Source organism: Acinonyx jubatus, chromosome E2, assembly GCF_027475565.1.
Source record: "Acinonyx jubatus isolate Ajub_Pintada_27869175 chromosome E2, VMU_Ajub_asm_v1.0, whole genome shotgun sequence".
Classification (NCBI taxonomy): Eukaryota; Metazoa; Chordata; class Mammalia; order Carnivora; family Felidae; genus Acinonyx; species Acinonyx jubatus.
Genome location: NC_069396.1, coordinates 36,562,543 through 36,580,706, shown reverse-complemented (window position 1 = coordinate 36,580,706; position 18,164 = coordinate 36,562,543). Strand labels below are relative to the sequence as shown.

The window sequence follows — 18,164 nt, the reverse complement described above, 5'->3', positions numbered from 1 at the left end:
GCTCTCCCTCCCGTTGTCCTCCAGCCCTCCCGTTCTCCATGCAGAGCTGTTAGTTTATAACCTTCCAGATGTCAAGTCCCGCTTGCTGTCAGAACACACTCCATCTGGCCCCTTCGCTTTTGCAAGCCAAACTCGGGGGCTCTTTGGGCCGCCCCTCCGCCCCAGCTCCCTCCTGCCAGTCCGTGTAGCGCGCACCACCTAGCCACCCTTCCTACCCTCTTCCATGGGCCCTCCTCTGCGCTTGGCTCTGGAGACTCTATTCTGCTAGTCTTCTGGCGGTTTTCTGGGTTATTTAGGCAGGTGTAGGTGGAATCTAAGTGATCAGCAGGACGCAGGGTGAGCCCAGCGTCCCCTACACTGCCATCTTCCCAGGATCCTTCAATTTCTTTCATAAGTGTTCTATAGTTTTCAGAGTACAAGTTTTTTGTTTTGTTTTGTTTTTTTGTTTTTTAATCTCTTTGGTTAGGTTTATTGTTAGGTATCTAATGTTTTTGGTGCAATTGTTAATGGAATCAATTCTTTGATTTCTTTTTCTACTGCTTCATTATCGGTGTATAGAAATGCAACAGATTTCTGTATTCCTTACATTGATTTTATATCCTGCAACTTTGCTGAATTCATGTATTCTAGGAATGTTTTGGTGGAGTCGTTTGGGTTTTCTACATAAAGTATCATGTCAACTGCAAATAGTGGAAGTTTGACTTCTTTCTTGCTGACTTGGATGCCTTTTGTTTCTTTTTGTTGTCTGACTGCTGGGGCTATGTTGACATATGTCAACACTATGTTGAACAACAGTGGTGAGAATGGACATCCTTGTCTTGCTCCTGACTGTAGAGGAAAAGCTGTGGGTCTTTCACATATGTCCTTTATGATATTGAAGTATGTTCATCTATCCCTACTTTGTTGAGTGTTTTTATCAAGAATGGATGTGTATTTTGTCAAATGCTTTTTCTGCATCTATTGAGAGGATCGTGTGGTTCTTATCCTTTCTTTTATGAACGTGGTGTATTGATTTGCAAATATTGAACCACCCCTGCAGCCCAGGAATAAATCTCACTTGATGATGGTGACCAATTATTTTAATGTACCGTTGGATTCAATTTCCTAGTATCTTGTTGAGAATTTTTGCATCCATGTTCATTAGGGATATTGGCCTGTAATTCTTTATTTTTAGGGGTGGGTCTTTGGTTTTAGAATCAAGATAATGTTGGCCTCGTAGAAGGAGTTTGGAAGTTTTCCTTCTATTTCTATTTTTGGAACAATTTGAGAAGAGTAGGTATCAACTCTTCTTTATGTGTCTGGTAGAATTCCTCTGGGAATCCATCTGGCCTGAGGCACTTGTTTGTTGGAGACTTTTTATTACTGATTCAATTTCTTTGCTGGTTATGAGTTTGTTCAAATTTTACATTTCTTCCTGTTTCAGTTTTGGTAATGTGTATTATTTTTACGAATTTATCCATTTCTTCTAGATTGCCCAGTTGGCATAAAATTTTTCAAAATATTCTCATAATTATTTGTATTTCTGTGGTAGTAGTTTTGATCTCTCCTTTTTCATTCATGATTTTATTTATTTGGGTCCTTTCTCTTTTTGACATCTCTGGCAAGTGGTTTATCAATTTTATTAATTCTTTCCAAGAAAGAGCTCTTAGTTTCATTGATCTGTTCTACTGTTTTGTTTGTTTGTTTGTTTCTATATCAGTTATTTCTGTTGTATCTTTATTATTTCCCCTCTTCTGGCCTTATGCTTTATTTGCTATTACTTTTCTAGCCCCTTTAGATGTAAGATCAGGTTGTGTATTTGAGACTTTTCTTGCTTCTTGAGCTAGGCTTGTATCGCAATATTCTTCACTCGTAGAACTGTCTTTGCTGCATCCCAAACGTTTTGGACTGTCATGTTTTCATTTTCATTTGTTTCCATATACTTTTTAGTTTCTTCTTTAATTCCCTGGTTAACCCATTCGTTCTTTAGTAGGATATTCTTTAAGTTCCATGTATTTGTGGCCTTTTCAAATTTTTTCTTGTGGTTGACTTCAAGTTTGATAGCATTGTGATTGGAAAATATGCATGGTGTGATCTCAGTTTTTTTGTGCTTATTGTTGATTTGTGAACCAGTTTGTCATCTATCCTGGAGAATGTTCCATGTGCACTCAAAAAGAATGTGTATTCTGCTGCTTTTGGACAAAATGTTCTGAATATATCTGTTAAGTCCATCTGATCCAGGGTATCATTCAAAGCCATTGTTTTCCTGGTGATTTTCTGCTTACATGATCTGTCCATTTCTATAAATGTGGTGTTCAAGTGCCCTACTATTATTATATTATTAATGAGTTTATTTATGTTTGTGATTAATTGATTTATATATTTGTGGGCCACCAAGTTGGGGGCATAAATATTTACAATTGCTAGATCTTCTTGATGGATAGATCCCTTAATTATGATATAATGCCTTTCTTCATCTCTTGTTACAGTCTTTATTTTAAAATCTAGTTTGTCTGATACAAGTGTGGCTACTCTAGCTTTCTTTTGATGACCATTAGCATGATAGATGGTTCTCCATCCCCTTACTTTCAATCTGCAGGTGTCCTCAGGTCTAAAATGAGTCTCTTTTAGTCCAAATGTCCATTGATAGATGAATGGATAAAGAAGAAGTCATATATACATACAATGGAGTATTACTTGGCAATCAAAAAGAATGAAATCTTGCCATTTGCATCTAAGTGGATGAGACTAGAGGGTATCATGCTAAGCGAAATTAGAGAAAGACAAATATCCTATGACTTTACTCATATGAGGACTTTAAGATACAAAATGGATGAATATAAGGGAAGGGAAGCAAAAATAATATAAAAACAGGGAGGAGAACAAAACATAAGAGATTCTTAAATATGGAGAACAAACAGGGGTGCCTAGGTGGCCCAGTCAGTTGAACATCTGACTTTGGCTCAGGTCATAATCTCACAGTTCATGAGTTTGAGCCCCACATCGGGCTCTGTGCTGACAGCTCGGAGCCTGGAGCCTGCTTCGGATTCTGTGTCTCCATCTCTCTCTGCCTCTCTCCTGTTCACACTGTCACTGTCTGTCTCTCAAAAAAATAAATGTTTAAAAAAATTTTTTTAAATATGGAGAACGAACACAGGGTTCCCAGAGGGGTTGTGGGAGTGGGGATGGGCTAAATGGGTAAGGATCATTAAGAAATCTCCTGAAGTCATTGTTGCACTATATGCTAAGTTGGATGTAAATTTAAAAATAAATTAATAAAAAAATTAAATTAAAACAAAATAAAGAGTCTCTTGTAAGCAGTATATATATGGGTCTTCATTTTTTTATCCATTCTGATACCCTATGTCTTTTGATTGAAGCATTAAGCCCATTTATATTCAGAGCAATTTATTGAAAGATATGAATTTAGTGCCATGTGTTTGGCTCTGTAATGCTTGTGTTTCTGGTGATGTTCTCTATTCCTTTCTAGTCTTTGTTCCTTTTGGTCTTTTTGCCCCCACTCAGATAATCCCCTTTGGGGCAACCAGGTGGCCCAGTTAAGTTTACAACTTTAGCTCAGTTTATGATCTCACAGTTCATGATACCAAGCCCTACATCAGGCTCTCTGCTGCCAGCACAGAGCCCATTATCAGATTCTCTGTCCCCTTCTCTCTCTGCCCCTCCCACTCTCTCTTTCTCTCAAAAATAAATAAACATTAAAAAAAAAGTCCCCTCTAGTATTTCTTGCAGGGCTGGTTTAGTGAACTCCTTTCATTTTTCTCTCTCTTTCCATCCCGAATGACAGCCTTGCTGGGTAAAGTATTCTTGGCTGCATATTTTTCCCATTCATCACGTTGAATATATCCTGCCATTCCCTTCTGGTCAAGTTTCTATGGACAGATCTGCAAATCTGATCTGTCTTCCCTTGTAGGTTAAGGACTTTTTTTCCCTGCTGCTTTCAGGATCTTTTCTTGTCTGTGTATTTTGTGAATTTGACTGTGATATGTCTAGGTGATGGCCAGTTTTTGTTGAATTTAACTGGAGTTTTCTGTGCTTTTTGGATTTAGATGTCTGTAACCTCCTCCGGATTAAGGAAATTTTCAGCTAAAATTTGCTCAAATAAACCTGCCCCTTTTCCCCGCTCTTCCTCTTTTGGGACTCATATGATATGAATTTTATTACATTTTAGGTAATTGCTGGGGTTGGGGGATAGGCTGCGTGATGGGAATTAAGTAGGGCACTTATTGTGATGACCACTGGGTGTTATATGTAAAGTAATGAATCACTAAATTCTACTGAAACCAATAAATAAAACAATAATAAAGTAATACTAATTATGAAAAAAAGTCTCAGAGTTCCTTAAGTCTACGTTTGTGATCCATTACCATTGTTTCCCTTTTATTTTCAGCTTCATTATTTTCCATAATTTTATCTTCTATATCACTGATTATTCCTCTGCTTCATCCACCCTTGTTGTTTTGGCATCTATTTAGGTTTGCATCTCGGTTATAGGATTTTTAATTTTGGCGTGACTAGATTTTAGTTCTTTTATCTCTGCAGTAATGGATTCTCTAGTGTCTTCTATGCCTTTTTTCAAGCCCAGCTAGTATCCTTATAATTGTTGTTTTAAGTTTAAGATGTTTAGTTCAATACATCTGTATTGATTAAATCCCTGGTTGTAATTTCTACTTCCTATTCTTTTGCGGTGAATTCCTCCATCTTGTCATTTTTGCCCAGAAAAAAAAAAAAAAAAAAAAGATCGTATATGTATTTTGGTCTGCTTGTTAAAGGAAGCTAGATCCAAAAAATAGCAGTAAAACATATATATTTGAATGAATAAAAATTTTAAAAATTTAAAAATATATTAAAGAATAACTTTAAAAGTAAAAATAAATAAATAAAAAGGAAGCTATCCTATTTCCTCTAAAGGTAAAGCTTTGCAGGACTCTATGATCAGTAGACTTGGTTTGCCTTAGAGGTTTGTGCTGGTCTCCTGAGTAAAGGGCCTATTGCACTGATTCTCAGGGCAACTTGCCCTAGTGGAGATGAACCTGCTGAGCTCAGAGGAGCGGGGCTTGGTTTAGCCGCTCTGGTCTCCACTTGGTGGCACTGTTTAGCTCACTGAGGTCTGTCAGTTGCTGGTGGGCAGGGGGTGAAAATGTCTTTGCTCCGCTCTCATTTCTGGAGTGGGGAGCTTGTACCCACCACTCCTCAGGAAGCTCTCAGATAAGCAATCAGCCGTCCTGTGTCACAGACTTCCCTTAGATCCGTCTTCACCCTGTGTCCAAGCTGTCTGCCTGCCAGGGAACACAGCCCTCCTGTGTTTTATCTCAAACATGGCTGTGTTTCAAACTCTAAACTTCAAAGACCCCCATGGCCCAGACCTGCTCTGATCCTCTGGAGGAGGGTCTCACTGCTCTGTGGCTGGTGCCGGCTTGTCCCAGAAAATGGTCGCGTGACCACGCACCTGTTAGGAATAATCACAGCACAAAGCTAGCACTAGAGTTTACTGCCCTCAGCCTGCGTCTTTGTTCCTATGCTGAGGAATGGGGTAGCTCAAAGCCCTGCAGGATCTTTTGCCACTGGAGAAGCCGTAATGTATCACCTCTCCCAAAAGGCACTCCAAGCAAGGAAACTTTCTCCCCGTGCAGCCAAGGGGATCTTCAGACCATGCTGCTGGCTGGTTGTCCTTCCTGCTCCCCAACGGGAACACTGCCAGGTATGAATGACCCTGGCCATGGCGCTAACCTCTGAAACTTCAGACTCTGTGCTCCACTGTTTGTTTTACTTTTTAATTTTTTTTAATGTTTATTCATTTTTGAGAGACAGAGTGCGAGTGGGGGAGAGGCAGAGAGAGAGAGGGAGACACAGAATCTGAAGCAGGCTCCAGGCTCCGAGCTGTCAGCACAGAGCCCCATGCGGGGCTCGACCTCACAAATTGTGAGATCATGACCTGAGCCGAAGTCGGTTGCCCAACCACTGAGCAACCCAGGTGCCCCTGTGCTCCACTGTTTATAAAAAAAACTTAATATTTAAATCATCCCCTTCCCCCCCCCCCCCCGTCTTTGGCTTTGAGGAAGAGTTTTTCCTGTGTAATCCCCTGCACATATTTTCTTTATTTCTTTCCTTCTTCTTTCTTTCTTTCTTTTACTCTCGCTCTTCTCTCCACAGTCAGGGTTCCCTCCCATCGACAAGGCCCATAGCTCTTTTCACTCCCAAATCAACTCTCACAGTTCCTACCTTCCACAAGGTGGTTGTTTTTCTGCTCATCGATGTGCAGCTTTGTTGTCTCAGTCTTCAGATTGATTTCTTGTGTGTTCAGAATGATTTGATATTTATATAGCTGTGTTCGAGGGAGGAGGCAAGCTTAGGGTCATTCTACTCCTCTGCCATCCTAACCAAGCCCCTGAAGCTCCGTTCTTTAACACCTCTTTATGGTGTTTATTTAACTGATTTTAAAACTTTATATCAAATGTATAGAATAGTAAAGAGAATAGTATAATGAAAATTTTCAAATGTATAGAATAAAGAGAACAGTATAATGAAACTCCATATAGATCACTCAGACCCAATTGTTAACAAAGATTTTACCACACTTACTTAACTGTATCCATTTAACCTACATTATAGCCACATTACCATTATCATACCTCACAAAATTAATAGAAATTAGAAATTCTATGTATTATTAAATATGCAGTTTAGAATTTTATTTCTCTAGATGTCTCAGAAATATCTTTTATTGTTTGCTCAAATCAGTGTCAAAGCAAGGTCCACACTTGACATTGCATTGCTAATTTTTAATTATAAAAGCAATACATGCTCATTGTAAAAATAAAAATTCAAAATTATTCAGAAAGTTGTGAAGTGAAAAGTGGAATTCCCCCTAGAAAATTTTAGAGGCACCTGAGTGGCTCAGTCAGTTAAGCATCTGACTTAGGTTTGGGTCATGATTTTGCAATTCAGCCCTGAGTCGGACTCTGTGCTTACAGCTTGGAGCCTGGAGCCTGCTTCAGATTCTGTGTCTCCCTCTCTCTCTGCCTCTCCCCCACTTACACTTTCTCTCTCTCTCAAAAATAAATGAACATTTAAAAAAATTTAATGCATGTATAAGCATATGTCTCTCCACAAATAGGATGATGCCATATATATATATATATATATATATATATATATATATATATGTATATATATACGTGTGTGTGTGTGTGTGTGTGTGTGTGTGTGTATATAATTTTCCTGTAATGGAAAGATGGCTGTCAGTACATCTAGATCTATGTTTAACAGCTACAAGTTATTTCCCTATATGGATGTGGCAAAATTTATTTAACTAAATCCATACTGATAGGCAAATGAGATTGTTTTCATTCAGCCATTAGCAATAGTGCTACAGTTAACGTTTTGCATAGATCTCTGTTCAAGTGTTCTAGAAATGAAATTGCTGAGTGAAAGTGTGGGCATGACCACAATGGATACATATCCATCAAAAATGGAAGAATGCCTTTTACCCCACAAGCACACCAACCTGACAGTTATAAAAGTGGGTCCTATTTTTTACAGTTTCTCTGCCCAGCAATTTCCAATCACTCTTTATTCATTCAAATGGAAAGTCCATTAGAAATAGTCCATAGCAGCACAGTTGCAATCTAAAAATTTTTTGAGCTAAGTACATATCAGCAAAATAGAGGACCAAAAATATCCAAAAAATTAAAGCTTTAAAAGCTCCCTCAAATTTCAGATAAGGTAGGCTAAATCACCTTAACTTACATTTGTGTGGGCTTCACCTAAACAAAGCCCTGAAGGAGACTCTAGGTAAAGAATAACAGCATACAGGGAGAAAAAATTAAAATTTGACAGGTAAAGGATTCTATATCTACCCCATCCGATATAGAAGCCACTAACAACAACATGTGGCTATTAAGCACTTAAAATATGGCTAATGCAACTATAGGACTGAATTTCTATCTTTATTTAATTTAAATTAAATGTAAAAGTGGATATCTACTAGAAAACATTTAAGGTGTTTTGAACAACTTGAGTATCTGATTATATTTTTCCACAGTAAGTTTCATGAAATCTAAATCCAAACTAAGCATATCTGATGAAAATCTAGTATCTGAATTGAAATGTATTTTAAGTGTAAAATACACTCCAGATTTTGGGGATTCTGTGTGAGAAAAAGAATAGAAAATACCTCATTAATAGTTTTTTATGTTGATTATAAATTGAAATAATATTTTTGACTTACTGTGTTAAATTATTAAAATTAATTTCACCAGGTTTTTTGGGAGGAGCTATTCAAAATTTTAAAATTATGTATATGGCTCATATATTTCTGACAGTGCTACTCTAGATCAAGGTAACTACATTTATCTGGGAAGAAGATTCATAGCACCAAGAGTCTGAAGTCCCAAAGAAGGTAAGACTCATCGTACCTGACAGAACTGTAAGATAACCTCTGTGGCTTCTTCTGGAGGCTGCCCTCATAAAACCTTTCCACAGAATAACTCTTGATTTAAAATAAGGTATTTTACCAAATCACTGTATTCTCCTACAAAAGGGAGGTTTCCAGCAGCCATCTCTTCTGATGTTCATTCACTAGGCCAGCTTGGCAGGCCTAGATATGCTGGTACTGAAAATCTTAGTTCCTGACAAGAGTTAGCCTTCCAAGGAAAGTTACAATTTGAGAACTGCAGCAGCAGGTTTCACCTCACCTCTTTCTGCCTCCCTCCCCACACCCGTTTCCTCTGCCAAAAACTGGTAAAGGGGGGTTCTTCATTTGAACAAAAGTCCTGAAAGCCTATGAAACTGTTGCATGGCTAATTAAAAATTAAAGTAAGTACTCCTGGGGCTCTTGAGTGGCTCAGTCAGTTGAGCCTACAACTCTTGATTTTGGCTCAGGTCATGATCATAGGGTCACGGGATTGAGCCCCGCATCAGTCTCCACACTGAGCATGGAGCCTGCCTGAGATTCCTTCCATCCCTCCCTCTGCCCCTCTCCTGTGCTTGTGCTCTCTCTCTTTCAAAAATTAAAAAATAAAAATAAATAAATAAAAGTAACTACTCCTATTAAAACTGCTGACCCGAGGGGCACTTGGGTGGCTCAGTCATTTGCACATCTGACTCTTGGTTTGGCTCAAATCATGATCTCACGGTTCGTGAGTTCAAGCCCTGTGTAGGGCTCTGTGCTGGTGGCATGGAGCCTGCTTGGGATTCTCTCGCTCTCTTTCTGCCCCTCCAAGCACTCTCTCTCTCTCTCTCTCTCTCTCTCTCTCTCTCTCTCTCTCAAAATAAATACATAAACGTAAAAAAAAAACAAACAGAAAACTGCTGACTTGAGAAGTTCATGGGAATAGCACAAAAATCAGGTTATAAGCGAGGAAATTAAAAGCATTCTTTACTTTCAAATAATAAAGTACTTCTTGTTAATCATTTTATAAGTTAGTTAAATGACAACATTAAAAGTGGTATATCCATAAAGCAGTAGAACAGCAGTTTATTGTCTCATGATGTATCATTCTGTGTTTCTCTCAGAAGACTGAAAATCATTTTACACACTTATATCTCTTTTACATATTGCATATCAGTGTCCAGACTTCCTAGACCATAAATCTGAGGAAGGGAGGTCAGAAGTGAGACTACCAGTGCCAGAATAGGACCACTTAGGAGAGGGTGGAGATGTGTATGGATTTAAAAAGCACATTCAAAATGATCATTGTTCTGATTTAGCCATGACAGGTGATATGGTGTATTTTGAAGTTTCAAAGAATATTAAAGGATGCATGGTTTGTTTCCCAAAACGGAGCACAAGTTAAAACAAATTTGAGGATCACTACCCCTAAATCTACATTGCTTTCCACAAGAATAGGGTAGTACAATAAAATGTCAGCTCACACTTGAGCAAATCAAAATTCTAGGAATTCTTTGTACTGGAGGAGATAACACTGCATAACATACCCCTGTGTAACAGTCTACTGAGTTCTCTAATCAGAGTAAGCTTAGACTTTAAATTTGACATATACAAAGTAGAAGCTTTCCTACCTACCTAAAGCATGCCTATACTTATCACCAAAAGTAGGTGTACTTGAGAAGTAAACACAGCATTTCAACTTAGTATGATCTTACAAGGCAGAAAAAAAAAGGTCGGGTCACTTTCCTTACAGCCACTTTTCACCCACAAGGAAGGCAACAGCCATAACCTTTCTTTACAAAAAAGATGAAATCAGTATCATTACAAGACTGGATTATTAAAAATCTTGAGTCATCACTTCACCACCAGTCCATAACTTCTGGGCCCATGGGAGCAGCCGAGTTGAGAATTAGGGACAAGTTGGAAATTTCCTTAGCCTGTTGGCAGCAGTCACCACGTAGAAATGTTTCTTGGTGTTAAAGAGGGGGAAAAAAGGATAAAAAGTATATTTTTAGACCAATTGTTTTAAGAAGAAATAAAAGGACTTAAGCAAGTTTAGCCACTTGGGTTTGTTCAAAACTGAGAATCTAATGGGGAAAACAAGTTTGTGGCAAACTGGAGCATTTGAGAGCAAGTTATGAAGTGAGAAAATATACCCTCTTCTTGAGAAAAATGGAGCCCACTGGAATGGGACTTTTCAAATTGTGATTCAAAATCCACCAGTGAACTGGAGAGTGTGATGCTAAGTGAAATAAGCCATACAGAGAAAGACAGATACCATATGTTTTCACTCTTATGTGGATCCTGAGAAACTTAACAGAAACCCATGGGGGAGGGGAAGGAAAAAAAAAAAAAAAAGAGGTTAGAGTGGGAGAGAGCCAAAGCATAAGAGACACTTAAAAACTGAGAACAAACTGAGGGTTGATAGGGGGTGGGAGGGAGGAGAGGGGAGGTGATGGGCATTGAAGAGGGCATCTTTTGGGATGAGCACTGGGTGTTGTATGGAAACCAATTTGACAATAAATTTAATATATTAAAAAAAAATCCACCAGTGGGTCATGAAAATTTGGTGGGTTATGACCAGCACTTTTTTTAATGAAACCAAATACCATAGAACAGAAAATATCAGAGTGTATTTCACTCTGTTTAGCAAAGGCTGGGATGTTTTTGTTTCATATGTGTGTGTGTGTATACATATTTTTATATACTGGCTCTCTAGGTAAAGGCTTTTATTTTTGTTTTTTAGTGAGGATCTGAGTTGATAACAATATGTTGGAAAGCCACTTTTCCTGGAAGGCAATTTTTCTTTTTATATCCATGATACCAAAGGGTTCTGTTGTAAACAAAATTATGAAGCTTTTAAAACCTAATAGGGCTTTCCCAGCCCCTCTTTCTGAAATGTGGAGGAGTCAGATCTCAAGCTTCAGGCGGTAAGTTCCAAGCACTTCCCTACTACTGTTACTGAGAACATATGCTCAAACTTTATTCTGTCCTTTCAATTGTCCATATAAGTATGAACTAAATGCCACCTTTATACCAGTTGGTTTTGGTCTGTGGCATTCTTTAATCAAGATCACAGGTTTTGATATAAGAGACTTTTTTTTCCCTCCCAAATAATCTATTTAGAATGAAAATGTAAGTTAAAACTTAGCAACATTTCTTTCAAAGGACACATTAAAAAGACAAATACTACCTTAAAAAAACAAACAAAACAGATACCTTCCATTTCCTCTGAGCCATGTATTTCTGCAGTAATAATTGGGATTTGAGACAAACTTTGGATTTTGAAGCTTTGGCAGGCAAATTATTCAACCACTCATGTTTCAGGCACTGCGTGGCACTCATTCTGCAACTGTGAAATCAAACAGAGGTTGAAACTTTTAGTTAGGGTTGCCTTTTCTGGTTTTCCAGAAATTGGTTCAGCTGGGTAGGAAGTGTTAATCAGTGAATCGATTAATCATTCAAGCAGATTCATGCCACAAACTAAAAAGGAACTCCTTATGTCTAAAATTCCCTTCCTTAAAAGTAAAAGAAAGTCATCAACAAAAATGTTCCCTGCCTTCTACAGAGGGAATGTATCACAGTGATTAATCACCTCCTCCAGAAAGAGCTGGGAAATTGAGGCAGGAAGTAGGAAGGCCAGGTGGGCCTGCAATTGCTCTTAAGAAGAAAAAGAACATAACTCTTGAAAGAAGCTTGTCTCTCCTTCCAGAGAATGATGTCCTTTTTGTTCATTTGAATTAGAAATATTTTACCACTCATAACTTTTCACAATCAGAAGAACAAAATAGTAAAGGCCAGGGAACTATGGGCTGTCTCAGAGCTCAGACTCTTGGGCCTCACCCTGGGTCATTTGCCATTATTTCTTTATGTCTGAGTCTCTGAGTATCAGAAAACTCCATGGTTCAACCCATGACTTTGATATGCCTGCTGAAAACTAAGTAGGTCTTCATTATCAACAAATGAGGTTTTCTGGCTCTTATTCTGGGGAATAACATCTGCATATCTCAACGTTTTTTCAACATTAATCTATTAAAGGAATTACTTGATAACTTACCAAGGACTAATTTATATATGTGGTCCTTTTTAAAACTCTATCTAGATTTTATGCTCCTGTTGTTTATTTTTTTATTTCCTTCATCTCTTTCCCTGTTACCTTTTTTGTTCCAAAGCCATAGCAAACTAAGAAATCTTGGACAGAACTGGTCCAGAGAAAGCACAGCACCAGCCTGATCTTCACAGCACCCAGATGGATGGTCACCATCAGAATGGTTTCTGAATGACAAGCAATTAACAGTACCTCTTCTCTTTGACCAGCAGGCGGGAAACAAAGTCCTTGGCCTCTTCTGACAGCCCTTCAAAGGTGTCAGCGTCAAACTCCCAGCTACAGTTCACAATGAAATTCATGGTCTCTGCATCTGTTTCCCCTAGAAATGGGGATAAACCACTGAGTCTACAGAAGAGAAAAAGGACTGTCAGTATGTAGAAGCCATATCTGCCAAAATGCAATGACGGGATAGAGGTCTTACAAGGTACAAGCAGCTCTAACCAGAATTCAAAAGAAAAGTACCCCTATTACTTCTCAACAGGAGATAGTCCAGTGTGTTCTGTTAGGGGAGGAAGTGGCAGGACTAAAAATTTAGAGGCATGAAGAGTGTTTGAATAAATCCTCCGTCATGCTTACCTATTTTCCCCTTAGCCTGAAGCCTAAGAATAAATTGAGACCCAATCCAATATGTCCATTTATGAAATACATGTTAACTTAATTTAAAAATATCCTAATATGTCTCTGATACAGCCTGGCTCATTTAAATATTACTCCAGGCCTCAGGGGCCAAAGGAAAACTGGCTTCATTAGGTCCCTCTAGAGTGAGGGTAGAGAGATAGGACACTCTGGCTGGCCTCGGGCCTCAGACTTCCCCCACCTGGTGAGGTACACACATACAAAGTGTGGGGACACAAGGTAGCAATTATGCCATAATGACAAATCTGGGAGCAAAGCATGACTTGATTGGACCTCTAAGGAAATAACCAAGGGAATTCACAGAGAGACAAGGATGCTTAGTCTGTGTACATATCTCCTCTCAGTCCATGCTAACTCTGCTTCCTCAGTCCATAGAAAACAGGAAGCACAGGACAGAAGGGACAAGTTAGATGATACATCAGACAGTGTTCTGCCCTGTCCATCTCCTCTCCTTAACGCTCTGGTGCACTCCAGCCCCACTTGTACTATAGCACATGCATTTCCTTGCTGGAGAGCTTCTTCTCTGGTGGGAGCTGCTTTATCCACCCAGAAGTTTCAAGGAACCAATGCTCTCAGGACCAGCTCACAAGCAATAACTGGTAAGAGTTGGTGTATAAACACCCTTACACCCTCCCCCCTCAGAATAACTGTGAGGGGCTGTTCCACGATGGATCCCAGACATCCCCAACAGTATTCAACTCCAGTTGCCTACAGTGGTAAGTGCTCAATAACACATGCTTTACTGGTGTCTTCTCCCATCTCACTCCCTTACTCCTCTGTTGGCGTTTCCTGGGAACAGCTCTCAAATAAATGACTCCACACTCAAATGTTCTCTGCTTCTAAGGATCCCAAACTAAAACAGATGGCCCCTATTCTCACTAGGAGCCAGGCTCCTGGGCACTCACAGCATGTAGGTAATGACCCCCACACTCCACATGTCTGTAGGGAAGGACACAAATTCATAGTTGACGACTTCTGGGGCCAGGAACTCTGGAGTGCCGAAGTTCACCTTAAGCTTCTCCCGAGGCTTGTACCTGGGGACAACAGGATGCAGAGGACCATGGGAGTGAGCCCTGAGAGAATTCCTGGGACTAATTCCTGGTCAGAGCTAGACATTCCCAACCTTTCCTGTCTGCCATGTTGTCTGGACCTCACATCCTACCACGTGTGGTTTTCTGGATAATCATCATACTCCCAGGCCCCAACTTTAGACTTTCCTAAGTCACTAGGGAGAATCAGAAAACCATAGTCCTCTTCCTCCTAGCAGTTACAATGTCAAAAGGAGAGAAGATCAGTGTATCTTATTTGGCATGCAACCACATGAGCAAACACAAACAAATTGGATAGCAGCTCTCTGTGGAGGTCCGCTCTGGTAGTGTGACCATTATTGTTGGAGAGATGACAGTAAGAATTAGAAAAAGCAAATATGTTCAATATCACAAATCATCAGGAAAATGCAAATCAAAACCACAATGAGATACCACTGCACATCATTGCTACTATAAAACAACCAAACAAACAAAAGATCAGAAAATAGCAAGAGTTGGCTAGGGTGGGGGGAAGTTAGAACCCTTGCTGGTGGGAATGTAAAATAGTGCAGTTACTATGGAGAACAGTATGGCAGTTCCTCAAAAAATTAAAAGTAGAACTACCATATGATCCAGCAATCTCGCTTCTGGGTATATATCCAAAAAAATTGAAAGCAGAATCATGAGGAGATATTTATATACCTGTGTTCATAGCAGCATTATTCACAATAGCCAAATGGAGGAAGTAACCCAAGTAAGTGTCTATCAATGGATGACTGCATAAGTAAAATGTGGTAGATAAAAATACATAATAATAATGTGGTAGGTAATAATATAGTGTAATATTATTCAGTCTTAAAATATAAGGCTATTCTGACACATGCTACAACATGGGTGAACCTCCAGGACATTATGCTAAGTGAAAGAAGTCATTTGCAAAAAAACCAAATACTATATAGTTCCACTTAGGTATGGTACCAAAAGTGGTCAAATTCAGAGACAGAGGACTTTTTAATTAATGGTGTGTTTTGACAACTGTTTACAGGTTCCTTGTCATGAGCTGCTGTGAGTTAGGTCCAGAATATCATGTACCACCTCCCACCACTGGTGATTCACACCAGTGTGGTTGAGAATAAATGATTGTTTTAAGCCTCTGCAGTTTTGAATCATTTGTTAAACAGCAGTACTGTGGCAGTAACTCAGCCTAAATGTCAAAATATCCACCAAGACCCCCTCTCCAAATTCCTAGCATAAGGCCCTCTGTGACCATAGGGTCACCTATGAGGTTGCAGCGTCACAAGGTTTGGGGTGGGCATCTTCTTTCCCTGCCAAAAGATCTGATGAAATAGGCTTGGATTCCAATCTGAGCCCTGGAGCAACATTCTGGAGACCAAGAGTAAACTTCCCGTCCTGTCCCTATCCTTGACCCTTGACATGAACCTACGTAGACCCACCGATGGCTCTCACTGCCCAACCTGGGGTAATGTTGGTCCCTCTTGCTGGATGTCACAGCCTCTGAACATCCGTATGTGCCCCCTACATGACCATAACCCCACTGACAATCTCAGTACCTTCTAATAGCTCCACCCAGAAATACAACTTTACTTTCTATGGTTTGTATTACAGGAAAAAATTGGCTTTTCCTCCCTCTTTATAAACATTTAATTCCTGTGACATATAAAATATGCTCAACCTGCACATTCCCCCACAGATTGTTCCTGCTTCCGAGGAAGCAGGCCAATTTGGCAAAACCCAATTTGCCAAATGATCCTTTCGCCCAATGGCCAGTTTGTTGGACTGTTGAGGATGTTTTTGATGTTTTCCTTTTGCCTCACAGCCAGAGCCTGTGACTCTGTCAGCACAGCTCTGCTGAGTGCGGTTTCCTGAGTACCACGTGTTCCAGACACCTGCACTTCCCCAGTGCCCAGTTTTATGTGGGTGGCCTTCTCTTAAATGTGGCTCTACATGTTTATTTTCTTGAACTTGCTCTCTGCCTCTGGTTCATCAGCAAAAATTATTGTCATCAATGCCTTTGACTATGTTAATGAATTTATCAGACAGTTTGGGATGGATGACTCAGATTTTGACTAACTGATGTTTGGTAAGTTGACCTACAGCCTTTTTCACCTCTCCAGCAGGCAACACTCAGTGGCCTATAGTATAATGTTCCAGCTTCTTAGCCATGACATTCAGGACTCCCTATTAATGCCCTCATCTTCACTGTATCTCCTTCCCCCATCCCCACCCCAGCTCCTACCTTCCTCAAGAAAGCCTGCACATGTGCAGTGTATATCCTATACTGACACCACCCCAGCCCCTCACCCTCCCATCCCCCCCACCACCCTCACACTCACCCCCAGCAGTGTTGTGCTGGAGCCACTTCTCATGGGTGCATGAGAGTCAATTGTGTACATCTCCTCCCAACTCTGTATTCAGTGATGTCATGTCAGTAGTTTGAAGTCAGCCAAAATTAGCAAAGGTTACAAATCAAACCCCATCCCCATCCCGCCCGCCCCTACAACTGATTGTTAAACATTTACCAGTATCTTACCGCCCACAGATAACAACACCTTGTCCATCGCTCCTTTTTAGCTGCTCAGAGAAGACTTCCCAGAACCCAGGAGCCTCAGCTGGTAAATTTTTGCTCTGAATTCACAGTTTGTCACTGTAAATACTCATTTGGCAATTGGACATCTGGCATTTGTGAGGGTACTACATACACATCTGGGAGGGTGTACATTCCTGATGAAGACAATATTACCCCAAGGGGGTGAACACCGATTCTTGGAAGGGCAAAAAGTCTTAGCTATTACAATGGTTTCTGGCTTTCCAAAGGGCCACAGAACATAAAAAGATACAAAGGACAATTGTAGCATTAAATTTCATGAAGAGGGGCCTGGCGATTAGGAGAGAAATGTCTAAAAAGTCTCTTTGGAAGCCAGGCAGTGATAATAAAAAATAGATTCAGAGACATTGCTCTAGTGTATAAGACACACAAGTGTATAGGATGCATCCCAACTTTATAAGACATTATCTGCAAAAATATTAAACAATTATTTACATTATGAATTGAATGTGATTTTGAAGCATTTGGGTTGGGGGATTTGGCACTGTTCATGAAAAGCAGTACTGTACATTTGGTACAGTAGGATGATATGAACTTCCCTCTGCTGTTACTCTCATGACATTACCTGTGGCCTCCCATCCATCATGGGGGCACTGAAAATGCATCTTTGACCCCTGCAAAGAGGTAAATTTACCACTTGACCCAGGAAGATTGCCACTATGGTTTTGAATGCTACTTGTGGGAGGCAGGTCTGGATATCAGAGGCTGAGCTCAGGCAAGTGGCTGTCTCCACTGGGACAAGGTTTTGCTTTCTTCCCCTTGTGGATGGAGCAGAAGATACCATTAGGCCGATAAAATGGCAAAAACAACTTCTTTGTGGAAAATGACCATCAGGGTGAGAGAAATTTTAAAGAGTTTAAATTTAAAGAAAATTCAGCTGTGGTGTGAAGACCTACCTAGAAAATATGTGATTCCCAGAGAAATGTCATTCTTGGTGGAAATAGAATTCTGGAGGAGTCTTGGAGGATGGGCATACAACTGTTGCCATGTTTGTAGACTATGGATGCTTGAAGGTTTGGGGGACATTCCCTCCCCAATATGAAGGGTCTGTTACTACCATTGCTAAAATCCTGCACCATTGGGTGTGCGTGCCAGGGAGCAGAACCCTGCAGAGGCACGGCATTCATCATACATTGGTCTGGACAGGTTTGTAAAACTATGGACATACTGTCCTTCACCAGGCTTTGGGCATTTTAAGGGACTTCAAGATATTTTTTAAATTATATATGATGTTTATGTACTCAAACTTGAGAACCTAACCACCTTCATAGGATGGGTCTGCACTCTCTATGTATTATTTCATTTAACCTTCCTAACTGCCCATGTCAGCAAGTATTTCATGTTATCATCACTTTACCAAGATTTAACCAGTCTTGA

At 39.9% G+C, this 18,164-nt stretch overlaps 1 protein-coding gene across 3 annotated transcripts in view; it reads right to left on the bottom strand.

Moving 5' to 3' along the window:
• Positions 1-9,449: 9,449 nt before the first annotated feature.
• MYLK3 (myosin light chain kinase 3) overlaps positions 9,450-18,164 on the bottom strand; it is a 44,165-nt gene continuing 35,450 nt past the window's right edge. For all 3 annotated transcript variants that reach the window (XM_027044451.2, XM_027044452.2, XM_015062065.3), the window contains exons 10-13: positions 14,039-14,167; positions 12,690-12,842; positions 11,609-11,741; positions 9,450-10,358 (exon numbers count right to left, since the gene is read on the bottom strand). In XM_027044451.2, coding sequence (XP_026900252.1) covers positions 10,299-10,358; positions 11,609-11,741; positions 12,690-12,842; positions 14,039-14,167 — 475 coding nt within the window. In that variant the 3' untranslated portion in view covers positions 9,450-10,298. The remainder of the gene's footprint in view (positions 10,359-11,608; positions 11,742-12,689; positions 12,843-14,038; positions 14,168-18,164) is intronic.